At 35.4% G+C, this 25590-nt stretch overlaps 1 protein-coding gene across 8 annotated transcripts in view; it reads left to right on the top strand.

Moving 5' to 3' along the window:
• SMARCA2 (SWI/SNF related, matrix associated, actin dependent regulator of chromatin, subfamily a, member 2) overlaps positions 1 to 25590 on the top strand; it is a 114962-nt gene that overhangs the window by 40460 nt on the left and 48912 nt on the right. For all 8 annotated transcript variants that reach the window (XM_056513054.1, XM_056513048.1, XM_056513055.1 and 5 more), the window contains exons 10-24: positions 4184 to 4354; positions 7972 to 8025; positions 9504 to 9634; positions 9827 to 9887; positions 11193 to 11293; positions 11585 to 11732; positions 13346 to 13509; positions 15139 to 15205; positions 15774 to 15884; positions 17396 to 17638; positions 17888 to 18001; positions 20000 to 20107; positions 22477 to 22563; positions 23485 to 23531; positions 24847 to 25013. In XM_056513054.1, the coding sequence (XP_056369029.1) occupies positions 4184 to 4354; positions 7972 to 8025; positions 9504 to 9634; positions 9827 to 9887; positions 11193 to 11293; positions 11585 to 11732; positions 13346 to 13509; positions 15139 to 15205; positions 15774 to 15884; positions 17396 to 17638; positions 17888 to 18001; positions 20000 to 20107; positions 22477 to 22563; positions 23485 to 23531; positions 24847 to 25013 (1774 nt within the window). The remainder of the gene's footprint in view (positions 1 to 4183; positions 4355 to 7971; positions 8026 to 9503; positions 9635 to 9826; positions 9888 to 11192; positions 11294 to 11584; positions 11733 to 13345; positions 13510 to 15138; positions 15206 to 15773; positions 15885 to 17395; positions 17639 to 17887; positions 18002 to 19999; positions 20108 to 22476; positions 22564 to 23484; positions 23532 to 24846; positions 25014 to 25590) is intronic.

Genomic DNA, 25590 nt, shown 5'->3' with positions numbered 1-25590 from the left:
AGAATATAAATCCAAAACTACTACATTTTGTTATATATCTTTCTGTTAATGGTAGAGTGATACTATTGAATTCAACCTATACCTCCTTCTTTTTTAAGGTTTTTTTACAGGAGTATTTTTGGGTTTTTTACTAGCATGAAAATTTAGCACAGCCACTTCGGAGTAACAGCAACTTAATCTTACTAACTTCATATGTTAACACTTTTGTATAATTGCAGGGCTATTGGTCCATTTTATAAATAATGGACTTTGGTTTATTTCTAGGTTTATAATTTTGAAGATTACAGATGATTAACTTCTTGATGGCATTACTCCACAATTTTTACATACAGTTGATTCCACGTATGAAAGTACCTAACTAATAGTAGTAATGCATGTATTTTTAGAATGAATAGTAGTCAGTTCTACCCATTTAATGCTTCAGATCATACACCTTACCATTTAATGGTTTTTCCTTCCTGTACCCTCATAGTATCAGCTGTATTATTCTAAGAACAGAGTAAATGGATTTATGTATAATCATATCTCTTCAGAATGCTGTGGGACGAGTCAGGTAACTGTGTACATTTCAGGGGTTAAATAATTCTGGAATTCAAAGTGTAGACAGATCAGTGTGTACGTATGTCAGTGACTTGGGGTAGAAGAAATTCTTCAAGACATTGGTTAGCTCTATCTTAGCATTTTCTTAGTATTTCACCAACACAGAGTGAGCTTACTTTGTAACTTGCTGGCAAAAAGCAGTAAGTATCTGATAGAAGTGTAGATGTAAATGCTCGTTCCTGTGCAGAATCTATCCCCACCATGAACATGGGCTGAACAGTTTTGTTTTAAAAATCACTAAATGAAACACAGAAAAGATTAAGTATAACAATGATATAAACTTGGAAATGAAAGCTTATGTAAAGTGTAAATTAAGAACTTGCATAAGAGAGTAACAAATATGTAGGCCCTAAAGCATTTCTTAAAATTACCTAGTAATTAGTATTATGGAACTTTTTTAAAATTGGAGATAACCATCAGCAGTTTGTCTAACCTAGCTTGTAAAAATGTTATTAGCAAAAAAGGAGCTGATTTTAAATAAAAGCAATATTGACATTTGGGAAAAACTTTGTATATTGTGAGGGTCGGCTTAAGTCAAATTGAACATGCAGTGTGATAAGTAATGAGAAATGCCGAAAAGTACAAAGTAGATTTGAATGTCCAGAAATGGAACAGGATATCAGTGCTTCTAGATTATCAATACTTTTTCCTGGAACACCTCACCAAGACTGTTTAAGCTCTTACCATACATACAGAATGTCATAGGCATTTTCAGTTTAGGGTTTTGCACCTACTGCTCAATTAAATCCTTCTCAAAACCAATCTCTGTGGTTTTTTAATGGGAGTTACTTTGCCTATTTAGTTTTAGTCTAGTTGTGGTAAATTTGGAATTCACAGAGGTGTACTAGTGGTTTTTTTCAAAACATCATCTCCTTTCAGATGCTTGCCATGGTCTATGAAAATGTGCCATCTCTAAAACTTTTTGCCTGTCTTTTAAGGAATACTGAGTTCTTTCCATAAATTTCTCTTAATTTACTATGATTAGAAATGGTGATTGTGCTACAGCTTATTAGTAGCATTATGTATATGTAGTGCAAAAATGGACATGTAAAAATTTAAATGATTTAAAAAGATACTGTCAAGATAAGCTTAAATGTATAAAAGAAGTACTTTGGCTAGATTGCACAAACTGTGTATTCAGTAACGTTAGAAGCAATAAAAACAACAACAGTAACAATGGTAATGATAATTTACCTTTTCCTGAAAACTCAGGGTTTGAGCATTGATGGGTTGAACATAAGAATGGAATTTTTCAAGCTCAATTTGAACATTTTAGCTATTCTTTCTAACTGTATGCCATTCTGGTGTCTCTAGAAAAGCAGGAAACTCCCAGAGTGCTGTATTTTAAAGTAATCATCTTTAAAGTATTTCTTACTTATGTTTGGTTTTTATAAGGCACTGTAAACTTCCTTAATTTGTTGTTTCAGCCAAATTTGAGACAGGCACCTCTTCTGCTTTTTTGAATTTTTCTGACATTCTGTATTACATTGTTACAGCACATGAGAATAATATTAATTGTATGTCCAACACAGTTACATGGTATGATGAGGATGCAGGAGTTGCCAGGATGACTCAGAGACAGGGTTTATCTGGTGAATCCTGTTTCTGATAGTGAACTCTATCTGAGATGAAATAAAACCAGAGTAGAATAGTGATACATAGGTGTAACAAAAAAAATTCACATGACATCTAGAAGAAAATTATCTTTATTCTTACTGGAAAAAGGACTGAATGTATTTTTATGTCCAGTTCCTGTGTTCTTCTTCATGGTAAACTGCCTGCACTTCATGTCTTCGAAAAGTCATCTCTGTGGGAGACTTAACATCTCTGTTTCAGGATATTCAATCTGCCTAACATAGTATTGATTTATTTTTTTCCTCCACTGCAGGTCATAACTACTGCAGATTTTTCCAGTTGTTAGTCCATGAGAGTAGGAAATGTGTAAAATCCCTATCTCAGAGTCATTCAGCCTTGTCAGGGAGCTCTCTAGTTGAACCACCTTCCAGAAGTGTTAACACTGAGTTCAAAACAGGATGCTCAAGGCTTTTTTCAGTCCTGTCTTGAAAACCTCTGAACATCAGAAATGGCACAGCTCAGTCCTTCCAAGGTGCAGCCCCACCCTTGAGCATATCCCCTGGTTTCATGTCCTCTGCAGACTTGACTGATGTGCCCTCCATCCCTTCCTCTATGTCACTGATAGACGTGTTAAAAACGTGATGCAAGATAGACTCCTGTGATATGGCTCTTCATACTGTCTTCAGATAAAGTATGACTTTCTGACACCTTTCAGTGAGGGATTTTGGGTGTATTGGGGGATGACAAAGTGAGCAGGACCCAGCAATTTGCACTTGCAGACCAGAAAGCCAATCATATCATGGTGTACATCAAAAGCTGAAGCCAGTGAAATGACAAAGTTCCATTATAAAATGGCAAAGTGCTAGGCCCTGCCCTTGGGTCATAACAACCCCAGGCAGTGCCACAGGCTGGGGCAGAGTGGCTGCAAAGCTGCCACAGGAAAAGGAGCTGGGGGTGCTGCTGACAGCAGCTGAACATGAGCCAGCAGTGCCCAGGTGGCCAAGAAGGCCAATGGCATCCTGGCCTGTTCCAGCAATGGTGTGGCCAGCAGGAGCAGGGCAGGGATTGTCCCCCGGTACTCAGCACTGGGGAGGCCACACCTCAAATCCTGTGTTCAGTTTTGTGACCCCACTCCAAGAAGGACACTGAGGTGCTGGAGCCTATCCAGAGAAGGACAGTGGAGCTGGTGAAGGGTCTGGAGCACAAGTCCTGTGAGGAGCAGCGGAGGGAGCTGGAGTTGTTTAGCCTGGAGAAAAGCAGGCTCAGAGAAGCCCTCATTGCTCTGTATAGCTATCTGAAAGGGGATAGTAGCAAGGTGGGGGTCAGTTTCTTTTCCCAGGTAACAAGCCATAGGACAAGCAGAAATGGTCTCATGTTGTGCCAGGGAAGGTTTAGATCAGATTTTACATTGAGGGAAGTACTTCACTAAAAGGGTTGTCAAGCATTGAAACAGGCTGCCTGGGGAAGTTCAGAAGACATGTGGATGTGATGCTTGATGACATGGTTAACTGGGGGGCCTGGCAGTGTCCCCCAGGCCCAGGCAAGGTTGGACTTGATGTCTTTGGGGTCTTCCAACGTTAATAATGATTCTGTGGTTCCATGGAAGTCTGATTAGAGTAGGTATTGGAAAGAAATTACTTTACTGTGAGAGTGGTGAGGCACTAGTATAGGCTGCTCAGAAAAGCTGTGGATGCCCCATGCCTAGAAGTGTTAAAGGCCAGGTTGGATTTGGTTTTGAGCAATGTGGTCTAGTGGACGCTATCCCTGCCCATGGCAGGGGAATTTGAACTAGATGATCTTTTAAGATCCTTGCCAACCCCTCCGATGCTGTGACATATTGATACAAATACATGACTGCCTGGGCCTGATCGTCCAATGACGATCCATATAGCCACTCCTCTGTGCAGATCATAACAACCTAAGATAACACTTCATTATTGACAAAGGAGCTGGATGGTGTGCGTTCACTGTTGTTACTGTCATGGCTGACATCTCTTTTGTTCACTAGGCTGAAGATGAAGAAGGCTACCGTAAGCTGATTGATCAAAAGAAAGACAGACGCCTGGCCTACCTGTTGCAGCAGACAGATGAGTATGTGGCTAACTTGACTAACCTGGTATGGGAGCATAAACAGGCACAAGCAGCCAAAGAGAAGAAGAAGCGAAGGAGAAGAAAGAAGGCAAGTAGTTACAGCTGGTATTTTAAGCCATTTTTTCTTCAGATGCAATTTAAATGTTGTTAAATTTGGTGATGCCCGATTGTCATACATGCACCAGAGTGTCTAAAACATCTACACTACCAAATTCCTGAGGATGATGGAACTCATCTCAATCTATTGAAATATATATATATGATTTTATTAACTCAGAAGAAGGTGATAAGGAGGCAGGATTATAAAATTTTCAGCTGTTAATCTCCTCATAACACTAATTTGCTCACAAACTTTGTACAGGTAAAATTGGGACAGATGTGTAAGTTAAGATTAATGTACCCAAAAGGAGTGCAGTGTATCAAAATACATTGTGAAGAAGATGGCAAAAGCCTGGTTTGTGTAGCTCTCTCATCCAGGGCACCTATTTTAGATTTCCACATTATACACTTGGCTCAGTCCATTTTGTTAGGACCGTTAAAAATGGCTAAGAAGCTTGGCTAGGTTTATTATAGTAAATGGGCATTTTGCCAGTAGTGTTGTTCATTGTACATTTTTAACCTTTAATTGAAACTTTCCAAGATTACTTCTCTTCATATGAAATGTTTTACCCTGCAAGAGAAAGTCGTTGAAATTGAACAGTGAAGTTTTCAAAAAAATAATTCCATGTGTGAAACAGTGATTGAGGGATGATTTGTCATTTTTTACAACCACAGAGTACCTTTCATCTCTTGCAGAATGTATAAGAGGATTTTTATAATCCATTTCCATGCCTGGTTTGCTACTAATTACTGCTACAAATACAAGTATTATGTTTATAGGGTTTCCTAACTGTACTGGAAATATGCTAAAAACAACCAGCATAGAAAAAATACTTATCTTGGACATTAATGGCCTAAAAAATAGTACATGTTTTCTCCTGCTCTCAGAAAAACCTCTGTTCCTGAGAGTATCTTCTTAACATAGGAACAATAACCCTTCTACGTAATGAAAATGTAATTTGAATGGGGTTGGTGGCCTGTATTAACTGTGAGAACAGGCCTGATTTAATGAATATAATACAGTAGAGGTAATCATTATTCAGACAGCACATGAAGTAACTGCATCGCTTCAATAATGTAAATAAATACATATTCCTTTAACTGTCCACATGTGTGATATGTTTCTCTATGTCAGTTTAGCCTGAGTTTGTATGAGAAACAGCGTTATCTGCTGGCCATGCCAGTTAAAGACATTGTCTATCCCTGAAGTTGAAAGGAAATATGTCCTGTAAATATTCAGTGTTTATATATATCCCACCCTAAAACCTAAGGGAAGATCAGCAAAAAAAGTTTAAAAAAATCTTTGCTATGTCTTGGACCTCTGCATCTTTTTGTTTGTAATTAACTACTTTCCAGCTATCTTTCGTTCATCTGTGAAAGAAGTAGGAGTTCACGCAAGTATTACCCTTTATTTTAATCTAGAATAATATGAATTTTTCATTGCATGGCTGTGGAAGAAATTGCAATTAGTGGGTACTGTGTCTATTTCTCAAGTCATACACTTTCAGTTCTTAGGTTTTTGTGTTCTGTAATCCATATTAATGTTTAATCTACTAATACCTGTAGTTAATGTTTAGTACTTACAGAAAAATGAGAAAAGAGCATTCTTAGGATTTTCTCCTAGAAATGGCACTGAGGAAATTAATGGTGAAGAAATAATCTTTATCAGACTCATTATAGAATATCCAAGTGAACATTATATTCTTATTAGAATAAAATTTGAGATTAGTCCGTTCTTTCTCTGGGATACAGTTTCTGTGATCTTCATGATAGATTTTCCTTGTTTGTTTCTTTAACTTTCCTCTCTTTGTGTTTTCTGTCTCTAGCTTCCCACTGTAGTCATGGATAAGAAAAAATGTTCCATATGAAATTTTCATCTCATAGACTAGTTCAACTTGCTGTGCAGCTTTTCACTTTATTTTTAATAGTTTTTCCTGTAATTATGCAGAGAATAAACAAAATGTGACTTCCTGCTTTTTAGTATTGGGATTTCTCCAATTCAAGGATTAAATTGTCAACATTAAAGATCTGTTTCCATGGTCTAAAATACAAGTGCAATATGTCTGTCATTATTAACATTTCTTTTCTTTGTAATACGTTCTTCTGAATTTCCAAAATTGTTTTTAACTACAGGTTATAAATGTTCTCATAGCAGGTTGTGATTTTTGCACAGTGAACAGCACTGATGCTTACTGCTTTTCTGTGATTTGAGTTGCAAGGTTCTTTTCCATTGCCTGTAGCTATCTGTAATAATCTTTATGTATTAGACAGTATTCTCTAGTGTAAAAGAACGGATCCCAGCTCTGGTTCATCTAGGGAAAAAGTATCCTCAGTCAATGTAGTGTTCAGCCAAGACTAGATATGTGTTTTCATAACTTATCCTGCCTTCTGTTTATTTAACATCCTCACTTCTGGTACAATTTCTTTCTTTGTCAGCAGTCATACCTGCTGCCCAGAAATGCACAAGCAGACAGCCTTGAAGCTTGTATTGTAGCTGTTCCTACTAAGCATCAGCTGCTACATGTTCATTTCAAGTACATGCTTTAGATAATGGAATTTAATGGCAAAGAAAAAAGCTGAAGTATGATGTGAAACAGATATTAAGGATTATATCAATCTTGAAAAGTGCAGCTATTCCTCAAGTATACTTCTCGAACAAAAAAAGGAGTAACTTGATGGTCTGTACTTTTTTTTATCACACATTTTAATAATACTTGGAAGTTTTGTATCTCTAAAACAATTTAAGAGATCACTTCTTTTTAGTCTATTCTCTTTACATTAGTATCCAAAGTAATATTTTGCTGTAGTACTAAAAAATCAGCAGTGTGACATAAGGATAAGCTGTAAAATGCCCTTTCTTGCTCAGAATTGTTTAGGGAAGTTTGAATGCAGAAGCAAACTATATGTCTTTAATTTTTCTTCATACTGTGCTGACATTTTTAAGTAAGGTAAATGAGGGTAAGCCTTGAGAAATATACTGCTCATTTCTGAGGTTGGTGCATGGAGAGAAAAAAAAATATAGCTTTCTCCGGTGAAGAGCTCCAGGATTCCTTTTGTTTCTGGTTTGAATAAGGTCTACACACAATTGGAATACAGTACAAAGAACTGAGAAAATACTCTCCTTCTAGTTGGTTGTCAGACAAAAAAGAAACTGAAATACACACCCAAGATAAAAGTGCTTTGCATGAATATGCAATCTGTGATGCCTGCTGACACCTTTAAAATGAAGATTAAAGCAGTTTGGAGGAAATTAATAGTAAATCGTATGAAAATAATTTACTGGTTTATTTGCATTAGAATAACCTATAAGCAAGTAAGCTTCAGGTCTGAAGTAGAAATTGAGTGGGCCAGCCAGTCACTTCTTATATGCAGATTTGTATTATTGACTGAGGTGACTAGGTACCCTCCTTACACAGGTAAATGCTTTTTGTGTTAGTTGCTCTGGGCCTCTCTCTGTCTATATCCATCCACTCCTTCAATAACTTGAATCCCAGGCTATTCACAAATAAGTTAAATATATTCGTGATCCAAAATATTTGTATCATATAATGTGTTCTTTCTGTACTTTTAATCTGACCATAGTATTCATCACTTCATTTGTTGTAGAAAGCTGAAGAGAATGCAGAAGGAATGGCATCTGGTCTTGGTCCTGATGGAGAGGTATGAATTTTTACAAACTGTTGCTTTTTTCTTCTTCTCTGTTTTTGGTTAAAAAAACAACCAAAACAACTTTCCAGTGATTACTCTGGATTGTGTGTCATGGCTATAACTTTGAAAACAGTTACAATGACAGCTGTTCTAGGAGCTGTTTTTATGAACAGAAATTATAATTACCTAGGTTAACATTTATGCTAGCCTCTCACTATTCCTAAAATCATAGACTAAAACAAACAGCATATCCAGTCTATCACTGAGCATGATGAAGTCTGCTTCTCAGTTTTGTAATGTGTTTACAAGAAATATTTTTCTTGCAGTCTGTATAAAGACTACTTACTTTCTAGTTTGAGCTCATAAACACCATAAAATCCATCTTCTCATCTTTACGAAAAATACATTGTTGACATTGCATGTAATTACCTTTCAGCCACAGGACAGAGTACAGTGTTATGATGGATTAAGACATCTGAAAGTTCTTTCTTCTTCAAAAGCAAATGGAAATGAGTAATTTTTCTGTGTCATTCTTCAGATAACATCATTAATTAAGTAGCAGAGCATATGCTGCCTCATTCAAAGCTCTTCTCTTAGTGCAATTTTTCTATTCCGTTTAATTTTTATATAATGACTTTAGAATTGTATTTATTGTTTTACTTCTGCTCTCTTTTTATACTTGAAAGTGATAGTTCTGCTAATGCAATTAGAGTTACAGTAAAGTACTTTAATATATTTGTATTTGCACAAGAAAAATGCACATAACATTCCTGTAACTTCAGTATTAATGGAAATCGGCTAAGTTTTGCACTCTGTCTAGTCACTGTTTTTAGAACAGTTCATAATTAGTTTTTCATGCTCATTTGTATCTATTTGGAAAATATTATTGGTTAGAAACAGTTTTAGAAGGCAAGAAGTTTTTGAAGTAAAAAAATCTGTTATTAAACAGAGCAAAGAAATAAAAAAGAGTGATTATAATTTTGTTACAACAAAGTATTCTAGTTTTGTTACAACACAAATAAGTAAGAGATTTTGTTCTTACAGTTTAGTTTGAAGAAGTTAGGACAGTAAATCTTTAAAACAGACTTTTACTTAGAAAGCTAATGGAATTATTTGATTCTTATTTCTCAAAAAAAAAAAACCATAAGGTCACTTTATGTATTTTGTTACAGATGTCTGTTGGTATAAATAACAGGATTTAATGCCTATAAGAATACATACCTTATGTCTTGATTCACAAAAACCAATGGTGTATTCTTTTCCATGCTGTTCTTGTTAATTTACTTGGGATACATTTGTGGATGTTGCGTAGTACAGTTTACACACAAAAATAATGTGACTCAGTGTTCATTTAGTGGGAAAGGGTGGCAACTAGTAACAAAACTTCTCTGGTTGTTCATAGTTGGAGTTTTGATAGTGCTGTTAGTTCTTTTTATTATGTAAGAGAAGCTCAGTTTCCTTTTAGTGTAAAATGTCTCTTGAATTTTTAGCCCATAGATGAGAGCAGTCAGATGAGTGACCTTCCAGTCAAAGTGACTCACACTGAAACAGGCAAAGTTCTTCTTGGACCAGAAGCACCCAAAGCAAGTCAGTTGGATGCTTGGCTGGAAATGAACCCTGGGTAAGTAGTTACTATACCAAGTAGACTGTTTTTTCTATTTGCATTCATATTTTTCATGTTGTACTTCCTTTCTTGTTTACGAGGTCTATTCTTGTTTTAATTTATTGTATGTAAGCTGAGTAGGAGATGTATTAAACCTTTTACCTCCTCCTTTTAACTGTAATTCAAAATCTTTCTGTCATATTTGTACAGCTATGAAGTTGCTCCCAGATCAGACAGTGAAGATGAAAGTGGTTCTGAATATGAAGAGGAGGTATGTATCTTTAAAAATAAATACTGTGACAATACAGTAAAAAACAAGTGCTTATTTCATATTTAAATTTCCCCTTCTTCATAATGAACAGAGGGGAAGTGATGGCAGATGTGTGGTTGCTTTAAGACTAGTACAAACAGGAATATTAACTGATTCTGTAGTTCTTGATTTATAGCAGTTGTTCTTTATATATACTGTAAGTGCCTAACTGATAATGGTGGTTAGGAAGAGTAAGTATTTTAGTCTGATTATTTATAGTAATGAACCAGAGAATTAAGCATGTTCCTGTTTTAAAATACATCTCAGAAAACACTGCATTGTGGCTTTGTGCTGAATGAAATTAACATCTTCAAGGTTTATGCATTGGTTTATGCAAGGTTTTATAGGCAATAAAATAACATGGCTACTACTTATATATTATGTTTTTTAAAATGTTAGGGATTATGCCAGAGATTTATATTCAGATTTTTCAGGGTAGGCTTATTTGATTCAATATTTGGACGGTAATTTAAATACTGTTGTTACAAAATTTCTAAAAAGAATCTTATAATTAAGATTTCAGCCTTGCAGGGTTATCATATTACGTACTATGAATAATGAACAGTAATACGTGCTTAGCATTTTCCCATCAGTACTTTCTAAATGGGAACAGAACTGAGGAATAGAGAAGGACGATGCTCAATCAACATCCTGGTAGCAGAACTAGGTGTAGTACTCAGATCCCCTAAGTTTAGCAGTCTTTACACAGCTATATGAAATTACCACTGAAACTGGTTGGATTGTATGAGGTCATGGTGTGTGTTTGTAGGTGTAATTTCTGGTAATTCTACATGCCTATTAGTTTAGGAGAAGAGGGCATGATGCCTGACAGATTTTAGCGTCCCACTTAGTGGGATTTTAAGTTGTTTGCTATCTGCTGCAAATGTAGACAAAGGACAAGTTATTTCAGAAAGAGTAAGAATAACTGGTTTTAAAAAATCAAGAAACTAGATGCCTAAATCAGTAGTACTTGGCAGTTTTTTAAGCCTTATTAATTTATCACACGTCTAGAATACAACATGAAAATGAATATGGTATTGGAATGCTCTCCATGAATATGGTAATCAGAGAAAGCCTTTGGAAAGTAAGATCATTAAGAGGGGGAAATTTGTATTTCAAAGTATTATGACTTCCTTCTGGTTAATATATGTCAAAAATTAATAATTTTGTCAATTGAAGCTACCAGTATGAGAATGCCAGTTGAAAGTATGACTGAGGAACACATTAAACATCCCATCACTTCTGTTATTTTGCTGTATTCTATAGGATGAAGAAGAAGAATCAAGCAAATTAGAAACAGATGAGAAGATAGTCCTGGATCCTAACAGTGAGGAAGTTTCTGAGAAAGATGCGAAGCAAATCATTGAGTGAGTCTTTCTTAAGTGCTGTTTATTACAAACTATGATTTCTTACAGTGGCATTTCACAAGAGTAGCTTTCTCTAGATTAGTGATTTTTTGTACTTCTCTTGTATAAATACCTGCAGGAGAAGGAATATGATCATTTAATTGTGTGCTCTTTATAATCTTGCACCCTTTGGTGTACTCACCTCACTCACAGCTGAGGACTTGAACTGTTTCTTTAGACGTATGTATATGAGCTGTAGTAAAAAAAATACTTGTTTGTAGGAATTCATTCGAGGTTTTTTTCTACTTTCAGGACAGCCAAACAAGATGTGGATGATGAATATAGCATGCAATATAGCGCCAGAGGGTCTCAGTCCTACTACACTGTGGCTCATGCAATCACCGAAAGGGTGGAAAAGCAGTCTTCCCTTCTTATTAATGGCACATTAAAACATTATCAGGTGAGAAATCTTGAAAACAATGAAATACATAAAACTTGGAATTATGACCAACATTTCAGTGTGATATTTCAAATGGCAAAGTGAACGTTTCTTGAAAAATACAAAGGATAACAATAACAATAGGTTAGAATTTGTAAGTGTAAACAATAACACTTGCCACAGATATTGTTGCATGCATACTGCTTGAATGATACAAACATTCTACAGATACCTCTGCCTTTTCTTGATTGCAGGTGAATAATATTTTAGTTTTGGTATCCTTCTCATTGACCTGTAGTTTGGTTTCTAACTGTTCTAATTTATGGTGGATTAACAGTATTTTCCTTCTTCCGATAGTTAAAAGTTTAGAATTTTATTTTTGTAATTAAGGTCCTAATATTTCAGGGCTGTGATAGATATAACTTGAAAATACAAAAAACATTTTGCTGTGAAGGTTGGTTCACATGTTCTTCACAGACTTTCACTGGATTTAGTAACCAAGAACTTCGGTATTTTGATATAAGATAGATTAATGTGTGATTGAAAATGTCCTTGACGCATATTTTCTGCTACTTCTGCTTTCTTTCTACTTCTGCTATCGTACAACTTTCTAGTTAACTCCAACACCCTGCAACTTTTCTCTAGTCAGAACATTGTTTGTGTGTGTATATATCCCTCTACATAAAGAATAATGATGCAGACAAGATAGCTTTCCACTTCTCAATTCTGAAGTGACTTTGTTGGTAGTACATACAGTGACAGTACAAATTCCAGTCAGCTCTTGATGACTTAATAGTAAATACGAATCGGTCCATATATATGTAAAGGCAGTAAGTTGGCAACTTTATTTTGGATACTGTCTTGCAAGGAGAACAGACGATTGCTTCGAGAGTGAACTTTCTCAGGCCACCTAATTTCTTGCTCTCACCATTCATCAGACACACCAAAACTCAGGATATGAGAAGCAGAAACTTCACACATCCATCAGTAATGTGATACACACATGTGGAAATCTGTCTGACAAAAGAATAGTGCTCCCTAGCGGTATTCCTTGGAGTGTGAAGTCCTGTTATTTAGACATTGCTAAGCTGCAGAACTCTGGCTTCCTTCCAGCTCTGGAATTTTATAACAAGGCATATTTGGACAAAGGTGGCGTGCTCTGACAGTGAGTTTTGGACGACAGATACTAAGTGCATATGTGCTACAAGAGCGTTAGCATACCAGTGATATAGCTGGCAAGTGTGAGGCTTTGTGGTTTGTGCTGACGAGTTTGGTTCTGAAAGATTTCAATTGGCACAGGCAAATGTCATGAAATACACACAGAAAGTTTTAGCATTTGAGAGTGTTGAAATTGAGGAGCAAATACTGGCAGTGGTGTTTATGAGCCTTACTGTGAGTGCCTCTGTTGCATTGTGTGCAGTATTAAACTTTTCTACATGAAACCTGACTTCATCTTACAGAGTGTTTTAAACAGGAATGATGATTTCCATGTAAAGATAGCCAGGGGTCCCCATGCATATACTAAAGGAAATCCAACTTGTAAGTAGACAGCAGAGCATTAGTTCCATAATACTGATTTATTATTAATTATTTTTGTGGTATTTAAATAACTGAAGCTTTAACTTTTATTTCAGCTCCAGGGACTGGAATGGATGGTTTCTCTTTATAATAACAATCTGAATGGAATTTTAGCTGATGAAATGGGACTAGGGAAGACAATACAGACTATTGCTCTCATCACTTACCTGATGGAGCACAAGAGACTCAATGGCCCCTATCTCATCATTGTTCCCTTGTCGTAAGTAATGGATCTCATTCTGGCATTATTTTTCTAAGTGTTTATTTGGTTTATTTGGAACACAACACCCTGGCAAAACCAGAAGACTGGTAAAACACTTTATTCTATTGATTTTGGTGAGCTGCATTGAATTTACTGTAATTCACTCTTAGGCCAGAAGAGGGGGATGTTTTTTCTTTCCTATTACATTCATGCACTTCATCTTTCAGCTTTTTACTCTGATATTAAAAATCTGTTGCTTAATTCTTTAAGCAGTTTTGCCACATCTGATACCATGCAAGCATGCTTTAATGGGGTTGATCTTTTAAGTACTATATAGGTAGCCCTGGATATATGTAGCCTTGATTGATATACACACTTTTGTCAGGTGTGCAGATTATGATTGTTTATTGTGCTGCCCCCTCCCCTTTTGCCTTTCCTTTGCTTCCTAGCAGCTTTCCAAGATGATGCTAGTTTTTAAAATTTTTTTCGTGCATTTTCCTTTCTTCAAAGGTCACGTCAGAATTTTAGTGATTTGTATAAAAAATACCAGTCATTATAGAACTCTTATAGGATGTTGAGGAGTTACTTTCTTATTTTTATATGTAATTTAACTTGATTGATGTTGAGAGATTCCCATGTAATTTCATTAGCAAATTTGTCCACCAATTGTGCTGAGCACGCAAATTTGTTCTAGAATTAGGATAAATTTGATTTTTACTGAGGTGTGTTGTCTTCTAGCTTTGCTGCAGTAGTAACTTATTAACTAAGATAAATATCTCAGATGTGCCTAACTGTATGAATAAAAATTATAAGCTTATTTTGAAAAGAAACACCTGGGAGAAGGTCTATAAAACAAAAGTATTGAGAGTGTTATTAATGTCAGTTTTCATGTGGGCACAGTAAAAAATCTGATTTCTTTTGAGTACCCTTGGTTTTTTTTTAAAGGAGTGAGAGGCAAAAGTTCTTTCTTGTATACATTTTGAAAGCTCCCTGTTTCTGTCTTCTCTACATTGCTGGTATTTCTGCCATCATTGATCCACTAAGAAGGGGAAAAAAAAAAGCAAGCAGCTGAAAAACCTCAAGATTATTTTTTGCTGTTGTCTCATGATAGCAATTAGCTTCACTGTAGCAACTTTTTTGTTGGGATCAAACAGCAGAAACAGTGCAAGAATAGATTCTCATAATGGCAGTAGTGGGACTATGCGTAGTTCTCCTCAAGCAGAGCACAGATGAAGTTGGATATCAGTTTCATTGGGCTGTATTTGAAAAGCTATAATGTCCATTTTTGGATGATAAGTCTAGTATAAAAGAACTTGCAAATCTATTTTTTGACCAGAGATAATGTTCTTATTGTTACTATGTTCCGAAGTGCATAGCGGCATGTGAAATGCTACTTTTGCTGGTTTCTAAAACGACCCTGAATATAAGCTGAATGAGTGTTTCACACATTTTTTTTCTAGTTACTTCCCTCTGAGATCCCTGTATTTTATTGAAGTCTATAAAGTACAGTTTTAAAATATATTGTTATTTATGGGTGTTGATTACATAAAATGTGTTGAAAAGCTGGTGACCACTTGGAAACATTTATAAATGTTTGATCTGCAGATGGTGAAACATATTACTTTTTCTCTATAATCTCTATGATAGGACTTTATCCAATTGGACATACGAATTTGACAAATGGGCTCCTTCTGTGGTGAAGATATCTTACAAGGTTTGATTTGCTTTTTATATGACTGTAGAACTGAAGGAATAAGAACTAGAGACAGTTTTTCCTCTGTCTCTGTCTGTGTCCTCTGATTTTAAACTGTCTGTTCTTTGGGTTTTGTCATGTATATCAGGTACTAAGCAATGTGAGTTAATCATACTAAGAAGACTATAATAAACTGTGAAAGACAGTAGAAGTAAAACAACTGTAAATCACTGTACAAAGTGCAGAATAAAATTGTTAATTATCACATTTGCAAGGCTACTGCTGAGAGTTATGAATGGTAACTACCTAACATTTTATTCCTAGGTAAATACTTTCTAGTGTAGTAGTGATGTAGCCAAGCAATTTGTAGGGAGACCAGACCAGTGGCTTTATATTTCCATGAGCCCCATAAGCAGCTTTATGGTCTAGAGTTTAGGGAGAGCACTCTGAGAAGGTCTGGAATTATGTCTATGTATTATTCACAGTATGGTTTGATGGCAGGTTCATCTGGTTGCTTATTGTTTGCTCGTTCATAAAAACAATGTTTGTTCTTCATCAAAGAGTAACAACTCATGTCTCTCTCTTTTAGGGTACACCTGCAATGCGCCGCTCACTTGTTCCTCAGCTTCGAAGTGGAAAATTTAATGTTCTTTTAACTACTTATGAGTACATAATAAAGGACAAACACATCCTTGCTAAGGTAATTTTAACTATTATATCTACACCAAGACCCAGACACCTTCAAGTGGTGCATACCACAAAACACATATTTGTTTTATAGGGAAATTCTCAGTTGCTCTGTCCTTCAATAAAAGTTAACCCTTTCATTTGCATTCCTGTTCCTCAGTTTATGATTAAACTTCTCAGTCACTGCTCTCCCTTATTTAAACACTAGGATTTTGCAAATGTGGCCAGGGGACTAATTCCTTTGTGAAATTCTGTCTGTCTGTACTGTATACCTGCCTGTCCTTGGAAGAATATGACTTTTTTCACCCCGAATAATATTCAGCCTAATCTGTGTCAACAACTTTTAACTTTTTCTGTTATTTCTGTCCCAAAACTCACTCTTATTAGGGCCCTGTCCTAAACCAGGACATGCCCTTTCAGCTACATGGTCACTTTTCCTCACATAACAAAATAGTTACCTATATCATTAATTTGTTACCTAGACTAAAGAGTCTACACTTCTGCACTTCTTAGGGGACTCACTGTCTCTCTACAGGTAGGTATCAAATATAATGAATTTTAAAAGACATACTGTAAGGCTATTTGATATGCACACAAAGCAGGGGTATTTTGTTATACAGAGAAACAATATTGGTTGTCCTGTAAATTCGTTGTTCATTTTCACTTCATCTGTCACAAGCTGCATATTTACTGCATTTTACTTGTTAGTCTCCTGTAATACACAGGCAGTGCATTTTCCTAGCATCATTCTGAATGCTTGAAAACAGTTTGAGACTACCCTACTACTTTACCTTTATTTTTTTGCATCCTTTCTGAAAGATAGGAAGGACAGCAGTATACCACCCCTCGTGTCCTGGGAAATGGAATTAGGTAGCACCTATAAAAGTGCAGACTGAGGCCTGAGTCATATGGTCAGTGTGGCACTTGTGTTGACTGTCCATGTTGTAGTACAGGTGGTAATAAGAGAGCTTGAACAGCAACTTTCAGCATCTGCTGTGACTGCATTTACGATTTCATATTAAGAAATAGAAACTTCAGTTGAAAATGCAGTAAGTGGGATGCTGCTTTCTTCTCAAGTAAAAACATAGGATTAGTTGGTACAAAATGAAGTTCAGGGTTGCTGTTATTTATGAGCATACTTTGCTTTATCTGAAAATGCTTTTGTCTCCTGTCAAGGTTCTTGTTGCAGATAGATTTATTTGCAGTTTATGTGGTTTCTTTCTTCCACTGTGAACCATATTCTGGCCTTGAAGAGCCAGTCATTCTAATCTCTTTCCCAGAAATGGAAGGAATCTGCTGTTAGCTGTTTCAGTTCCAGTCAGAATTCAATATCAGATTGAGCATAGTGTTTGTCTCTGTTGCTAGCAAGGACACTGATAGTTGCATAATGCTTGATTTGGCTTTCCTCAAGGTTGAGACTGAGGAGTGTCTCAGGCTTTAAGTAATTTTTGTTCCATACTTGTTGGGAGGAACTTGACAAAGTCTGGCCTGTTCTAACTTTGCCAACTTTTATTTTTCTCTCAGATTCGGTGGAAGTACATGATAGTAGATGAGGGCCATCGAATGAAGAACCATCACTGCAAGCTGACTCAGGTCTTGAACACTCACTACGTGGCCCCTCGGCGAATCCTGCTGACTGGGACTCCTTTGCAGAACAAATTGCCTGAACTCTGGGCTCTTCTCAATTTCCTTCTTCCAACCATTTTCAAGAGCTGCAGCACCTTTGAACAGTGGTTCAATGCTCCATTTGCCATGACTGGAGAAAGGGTACTGTGGCAATGATTTTTTAAAAATACAGGAATAAACCACTTTGAACTTGCACTGGTACTTAGGGATTTAACATAACTAAAAGACCCCTTTTTTATTTTACTAAAATTTTTATATTTAAAGTGTACTTTTTGACTCAGAGTCAGTTTTGTTTTAAGATGCAAATAAGTTATTGCATGTTCTTAACTTTGCATGTGAGAGAATACATTACCTAATATGCCTTGTAGTGACTTTTATAAACTTCTCTAGGTGGACTTAAATGAGGAAGAAACTATTCTGATCATCCGTCGTCTCCATAAAGTTCTTCGGCCCTTCTTGCTGAGAAGACTGAAGAAGGAGGTTGAGTCTCAACTTCCAGAAAAGGTTTGCAATGAGAGGAGTTTCGGAAGGGATTTAATATTCTTTCTCAGCATTAAGTAATGTCTTGTTTTCAGATCTGTTTTGCAGAAGGGGTCCTCTTTAGTATTTGTTTGTTTATACCTCTTCAGAGAAAGCTGGCTGCTGAGGAAACCTGATTACCTGAAGTGTCTGCACTCTTGGGATTCCTCATTAACTTTTTTTTAATGTGTTTGTTGTAACCACTGTAAGATATGCAACTTCTTTGCATTAGAGTCTGGTTTCAATTTATGAGTCAGCCATACACTGAGGATGAAATTCTGTCCTGTACCATCCTCCTAGCAGTGGTTGAAGCTAGTTTACTGAAATATCTGAAGGACTAGTGCACTTTATAAAGCAGGCACAATTTTTTCCTGTATTATCATTCCAGAAGTTCTGTGAAGTGTCTTCATGAAATTGCACAATTATTTTTTATTAATGGCATATAAATCCAGAACATAAAATTATTTTCTGATTTCAAAGGTAGTTGTTTTTATTGCTGGGTTACTCATTTTGTCCCACTGTATCCTCCTCTGCAATTCTACATCTCTCTTCTCAGAATAATAACATCAATTAAAAAAAAAGTAAACTTGAAGGTATGATAAGGAAAAGTAGTTGGTTTTAAGGTAAACTGGATTAAAACCATACCAAACTGAAATATTTGTAAGGCATGTTAATAAGCTGACTGGCTAAATGGCTGAAGAACTCTGTACAGTTCTTCAGAGACAATACAAAGAGACATTTTGAAATTATTTTTTGTCTTTATAATCATGTCAACACTACTACTGTTAAAATTTCCATTCCTTCAAATGTTGAATTCTCAATACCCGCAGAAGCATTTATTTGAGAATAAAAGATGCTTGTATTTCAATATTGAAATCAAGTCACTCTATTTGATTAATCCAATAATAGGCATCGGAGAGGGAATTTTTTCAAGTTGCATACACACTCATACTCAGAAGACTGTGTTTCTTTTTGTTGCCATTATCTTGAAAAAAGGAATTTATTTGGCCATGAGGATTGAACTTGGGGACTGAAGCCTGCTAATCAGGTTCATTTGCTTTTGCAAATATTGGTAAAGAAACTATTGAAGAAAGTCACTTCTCTTTAAGAAGTTTATACTCATTTGTTTCTCAGAAGAAAATAACCTAATGATTTCCTTCCTGTTTATTTATTAAATGTTAGGAATCTTATGCATTGTCTTTTATTCACAGCTTGAAAGATTTCAAGCCACTAGCATTACTATGTTACAGTTTTTATTTGACATAACTTACTAAAAAATAGTGACTATAATCTGGACATTGGACAATAGAAAAAATTACATAAAATTGGTGTGTGAAGTCCTTCTGTTATTGGTTTTATATTTAGTGTGCAGTTGAAACCTAAATGTAGTTTTACAAAGCTGAACAAGTCAGGCTGAATGTAGGGGTCATACAGTAACACAGGTATTAATTCCCTGTGTTTTAGTGGTTGTTGAGAAAATGGTGCATTTCTATGATAGCCTAGACAAACATTCCAGTTAAACTCTGTGAGGGATTCTTCATTGCTAGATATACTGTGATGATATTTTTATGATGCTTTGCTTGATACTTTTATAATACTTAACAGACACAATAAATTCCATTGGTTATTGAGTACAAAATGCTTTTTAGTTGCATGTTAAATATAAAATTAATTTTAAAATATTTTTTAGATTTTAAAGATTACAGAGTAAGAATTAAAGTATGTTTGGTAATCCTACAATTGCATCGTTAGGATTCAGCTGTCTCACTGCAGCTCTGACTCATGGACAGTCTTTTGAGATACTCATTTCTGTACTTGCAGTTGGATTATTGTTCATGGAAATTTTATGTGATGTTAGGGTACAGATAAAAGATTAGTAGGAGTTGTTTTGTTTTGTTCTAGAATGACAAGAACCTGCAGTTAGATTCTACTAACATTATTATGTCAGCATGTTTATGGGTTTTGGTTTTTTCTTGACACCAGGTGGAATATGTGATCAAATGTGATATGTCAGCTCTTCAAAAGATCCTGTACCGTCACATGCAAGCCAAGGGAATCCTTCTCACAGATGGTTCTGAAAAGGACAAGAAGGTACAAAAGACTAAAATATTAAGGAAATAATGTATTATGAGTAATTACGTTAACAATGTGATTCCTGTTTTATAAAGTTAAAGTGTAGACTCTTACTGCAGGTATCTCTGATGGGAAGAGAAATTTCAGGCATGCCTTTCAGGTACAAGACTGCAGCTATTCACAGGGAGAAGATACTGCTTGTATTCAGTGTAGTTGCAGTGCCTTTCTGCAAACAGGCACTGTTTGAGAAAAATCTGAGCTTAATTCAGTAATATATCTGAATAATTGTGATTGTGGCAGTCATGACTACAGAAGGCTATTTATGTTGTTTTTCAGAGCTATTAGTTGAGTCTTGTTTCAGTCAGCTAGGACTGTATACTTGCATTCATCTTTACAAGGTCTGTTGGTGACAAAATTCTTTACGAGATCAGTAAGATTCAAAGTACTATAGTCAGGTTTAGACTTTGTATTAGTAAACATTGGTTATGCTCTCATGGGGGTTTGAGCCAGTCAATATAGAGTAAAGAAATTGGCATTAATCAATTTTTCACATTATAATAAATTTTTAACACTGTATTAAATGTGAAATACTTTGAACTCTGCAGAATATCTAGAATTTAAGAGGTTCAGTTTGCACCCTCTTGTGTGTCTATTGCAACACAGTGCACATAACAGTCTTTCCATAAGCCTTTTTCATGTTGCATTGGTACAGTAGGTGATTTTTCTATTCAGTATCTTACTTTACCTTTCTAGTTCTTTGCAGTCAAATTCTTTTCTTTACTGGTGCTTAATTAAATTCCAGAAAAAGGATTCTTTTTCACTGGATATTGAAATGCACCTTCATAGTTTGAACACTTTTTAGACATTAATTCATGTTCCTCAGCTGTATTTTTAATGCAGTTTTGCAGTTTGATGTCTTTATATGTGTCCTAAAAATTTTATTTTGTATCAGAGTCTTCTACTTCCTCTTCTGATCTCTTTCATGTGCTCAGACTCTTTTGTATATTTTGTCCTACCTGTTTTTCTACCTGGCTTTGTGATTAACCAGTCAAAATTGCCTTTGCTGTCTCCTGAACACTTCCCTTGTATTCCTCTCTCCTCAGGGGGCTAAAATTTTTCTGTTCTTGCGACTCTCTCTTAAATATTTTTTTTCTTTAAATGTTAAATTAAGCTCTATTATCACTGCTACCTGTGGTCAGCAGAGAGAGGTGGTTGTAGACCGCTTGGCTTCAATGGTCGAACAACCATTGTGTTAGGAAAAAATCTGGTCTTTCTGCAGCTCTGGCCTGGACCCAACTGAGATTAGAGACAATTCGCTCAGATGGAAAGCTGTGGGAAATTGTTTTTATAACAAATATGGACTGTATTTTGGAGCAAATTTGAGATGATCTCGGAAAGAGCAAAACCAAGTTTTAGATATATGGAGTGCCCCCTTCAAATGGATGATCTGTGCTCTAGATGAAAGTTATGATATCAATGTACTTCCCAGAAAAGACTAGAATGTTTATAGTATTTATTATAATCAAATACTCTATTTTCCCCAACTTTACACATTAAAATTGGTACATTGTTTGGGTGAGGATTTAAAAATAAAACTGAATTAGTCATATAGTAAATTTGGATTATTGATGCCACTCTAATTACATTTTTATAAAATGGCAAAAAAACAAAATGGCATTTGAAAGAAACAAGTTTTTGGCAATGTTAATGCAATACAATGTTCTCAAACTTACCTTGACCAGCTGCAGTTAGTTTTTAACTGTACAGTTTGGTCTGGCACACCTGACTGTGGTTCTACAAGATTAACTGTAGTTTGTGTTTTGAGAATATACTTCCTTAAATAATAAGATGATTCATTAATTTGGTGAGCTTTAAAACTTTAGTACCTGTGGCCTGATGTTTTACTCAGCCTGGAGTGAGAAGCCCATATATGAGTTAAGAGACTGGAAAAGTTACTATGGAATTGAATCCAGCTAGAGTTGCTTCCTGTTAGAGGGTTCAGACACTGTGGAGTTTGTGTGGTTTCATAATAAACAGTATAAATTATCAGGACAGTAGGTGCTGTGCTTCTTACCAAGAATACTGCAGGTAGCAATGTGGTGCACTTCATGAATTACTTCCAGATCTTTCTTTCTCATTACAGATCATCCTTATGACAGATGAATTTATACAGCAAGACAACTGTACAATAGTTTTTTGATTTTTGTTGTTTTGGTTTGGCCTGGCTTGTTTTTTTTCTTAATAGGGAGTTTTGCTGGTTTTTTTGCTCCCTTTTTTTATTAGTAATCGGGTGTAGTAGTGTTCGGATTTGGGATAAAAATATTTTTGAAGGGTATACTCATAAGCTAAGAAATTAATCATTTGGTTTGCACTGTTTATGCCCACAGGGAAAAGGCGGAGCAAAAACTCTTATGAACACTATCATGCAGTTGAGAAAGATATGCAATCACCCATACATGTTTCAACACATTGAGGTAAGACTGGTAGCTTTGATTTTGAGAGTTCTTTTATTCAGATGGCTATGATAATAGAAAACTGCTGCTGAAACTTATGTGTGTGGGAGGGTTATCTCTGTCCACATAATTTATATTGTAAAGAAACAGATTCAAAAAATGCATGTATTATAGTCAACAAGTGCCATCTTTTTATTGATAATCCAAAGTCTGTTTTTAAAGTATTTCATTTTATGAAGCAGTGTCTTTTAAAGGTGAAGGATTTTTTTACTAATTTGAGACAATCCAGAGCAATTTGGTATTCACATACACTAAATTTTTTATGTATAGACACTGGTTCAAAATGTCATGTGCAGAATCTTTGTAATTAACAGGCTACTAATCTGTTACTATGAATCTTTTAATTGTCAACTACATTTGTTCTATTCTGTCCATCTTGTTCTTTCAGCAAATATGTGCCATCTATATAGCATCTTTCAATAGGACCTAAGTATATGAATATATCTGAAAAGATAGAAAGTGTCATAGATATGTGGAATATAGCCAAATTTATGAAAATATTGTAAAGTACCTACTGTGATTTATTATTTTGTTGTTGTTGTTGTTGTAGTTTTCACTCTTTGTGATCTTGTATGCTGAATAATTAAATTGAGTAAATTGCAGATGAATTTTCTGCTGATTAGTACAAATTAATTAGTATTCTACCGTATTTGTAATCTGGTAAAATGTATGCTACAGAAGTCACTTGAGCAAATAATGAATTTTAAATAATTGTACACAAAATATTGGCAGAGCACCGTTGCCACAAGGTGGTTTCCAAGAGTATGAACATCATTGAACTCAGACCTGCAATACTCATATATTTAATTTGATTTCTGTAAGAACACATAATTCTTTGTTGCTTTGTAGTTTGTAATATGTTTATTGTTTATAATTTTGCAGGAGTCCTTTGCTGAACATCTGGGCTACTCAAATGGTGTCATTAACGGGTAACTCTGTTTTTCCTGCTGTCCAGAGTGTTGTATTGGAATTAATAATCACATTTTGTTCCTGGAAGCTACATATTAGGAAACTCAAGCATTGTCAAAGAGGCAGAGGAAGTACAGGGCACATATTTAGAGCAGAACCTAATAGTACTAGAAGTGTTATGAGATCTTTTCATGACTGTCTATCTCTTTCAGGCTGGCAGACAGAAAAGACTCGTGTCTTCCTTTCCCCTTATTTTGAAATAACATACCATCTGAAATTCGTTGGAATGACTCTTTAGCCATATCTCTTAGGATTTTCTTCCTTTTCTTGTTACTTTTGCCTTCTACTTTTCCTTATTTATTCTCTCTTTTCCAAATTAAAATATCATATCTTCCATTATCTGAAATGAAAAAGATTTGCTTTATTTTTCCTGATACTCGATGCAACTGTCAAGTTAATGGATGCTTTATAAACAAAAAGTGTGTACCTTACTTTCATCCTATTTAGGTGTTAATGTTTTTGGTTTTTTTTTTTCCCTTATCTAGTATACCAGTAGCTAGTATACTTAGCTAGTATATCAGAATACTAAACATTTTAGTCTTTGACTGATTACAGACATATGCATATCAGAAGGCTTTGTATCTTCTGGATTTTGTGCCATTGCTAATGATATATCATATTTTGAGAGTACAGACTCAAGGTTAGAGAAAAGTTGCATGGAGTTTATTTCTGTAAAGTTTATCACTGTGGTGCTGATTTATACATTCTCTTTACTTCTGTTCATTTTCTAGGTTATGGGTTGAATTTCAGTGCTAGGAGTCAGTTTTGCAATTCTTTGCATAGAAGACTGGAAAAGAGTAGCTAATAGCCATAGACATAGACAAGAGTAGCTAATCAAAGTAGCTAAACACCGTTAATGTAGACAGTAAACAGTAGTTGAGTGGAAAAGGGGCTGTTTCCAACAAATGCCTGATCAATACAATTTAAAACTGCAGTTGCAGTTAATAGTTGTTTTTAATGCCAGTTGAGAACAAAATAGCAGGTCAATGTCTTAACTTATGGAATGCTTATCTAGCTGAGAAATAATGTGTGTTTTAATAAATAATGAAAAAGAATTGAGTGATTGAAAATCAAAACAGTTTTTGTAATTGAAGAAAAGTCAGGAAAACAGGACTTCACATGTGTTTATTTTAATCAACGTGTGCAATTTTAAAGAGATGAGTCTTATTTAGATTAAGTGAATTAGTCTTTTTGTTACTCTCTGACATGATAATGAGTATAGACTTTTAAATGTGGGCTTATTCTGGCATTTGCTGTGCTGCTTCTCTCCAACAGAGCTGAACTTTACCGGGCCTCAGGGAAGTTTGAGCTACTCGATCGTATTCTACCAAAGTTACGAGCCACTAACCATCGTGTGCTTCTTTTCTGTCAAATGACATCACTCATGACTATTATGGAAGACTACTTTGCATTTCGAAATTTCCTTTATCTGCGTCTCGATGGTAAGCTAAATGGGAAAAAAAATATAAAATACTAAGATAAGAGGTAGCATCCTTCATTAGTTTGGGCATGGGAGCCCTGGGTTCTCCTCATAGTGTTTTCATAACAGTGCTGTGTTGTGACTATACAGAAGTGAAAACAGGTTCAAAATACTATTTCATAATTCTGCAAGTGTATTTACTGTGAAATTATGCCAGTAGACCCTTCAGTGGCAATTTACTAGTATTTCCCTTATTCTTCCAGACAGGGTGTAGAGAAAGGCATACTTTTGCTTCTGTCAGTAGAAGTAATCTTCTCGGTCTCTTTCAGTGTTTTCTTTTACCTGTTTAACCTACAGACCATTTGGTCAATGTATTATTTATATAAACACTCAGGTCTGTTCTAGGAATGCAGATTATGTATAAATTTGCTGCTTAAAGACTCAGCTCTTTTTCACAAAGGGTTTAAAATCCAGGGTCTCAATCATCACTATCTAAGTTGCCTGAAAATATTCTCATGAAAAGAGATGATAATGCCAGAGTTAGGCCTATATTCCTATGGAATAAATTCATTTTTATCTGTTTAAAATTCAGCTGCTGT

The sequence above is a fragment of the Oenanthe melanoleuca genome, chromosome Z (genome assembly GCF_029582105.1).
Source record: "Oenanthe melanoleuca isolate GR-GAL-2019-014 chromosome Z, OMel1.0, whole genome shotgun sequence".
In the NCBI taxonomy this organism is placed as follows: Eukaryota; Metazoa; Chordata; class Aves; order Passeriformes; family Muscicapidae; genus Oenanthe; species Oenanthe melanoleuca.
The sequence above is the reverse complement of the archived record's forward strand: the minus strand, read 5'-3'. Positions and strand labels throughout refer to the sequence as shown.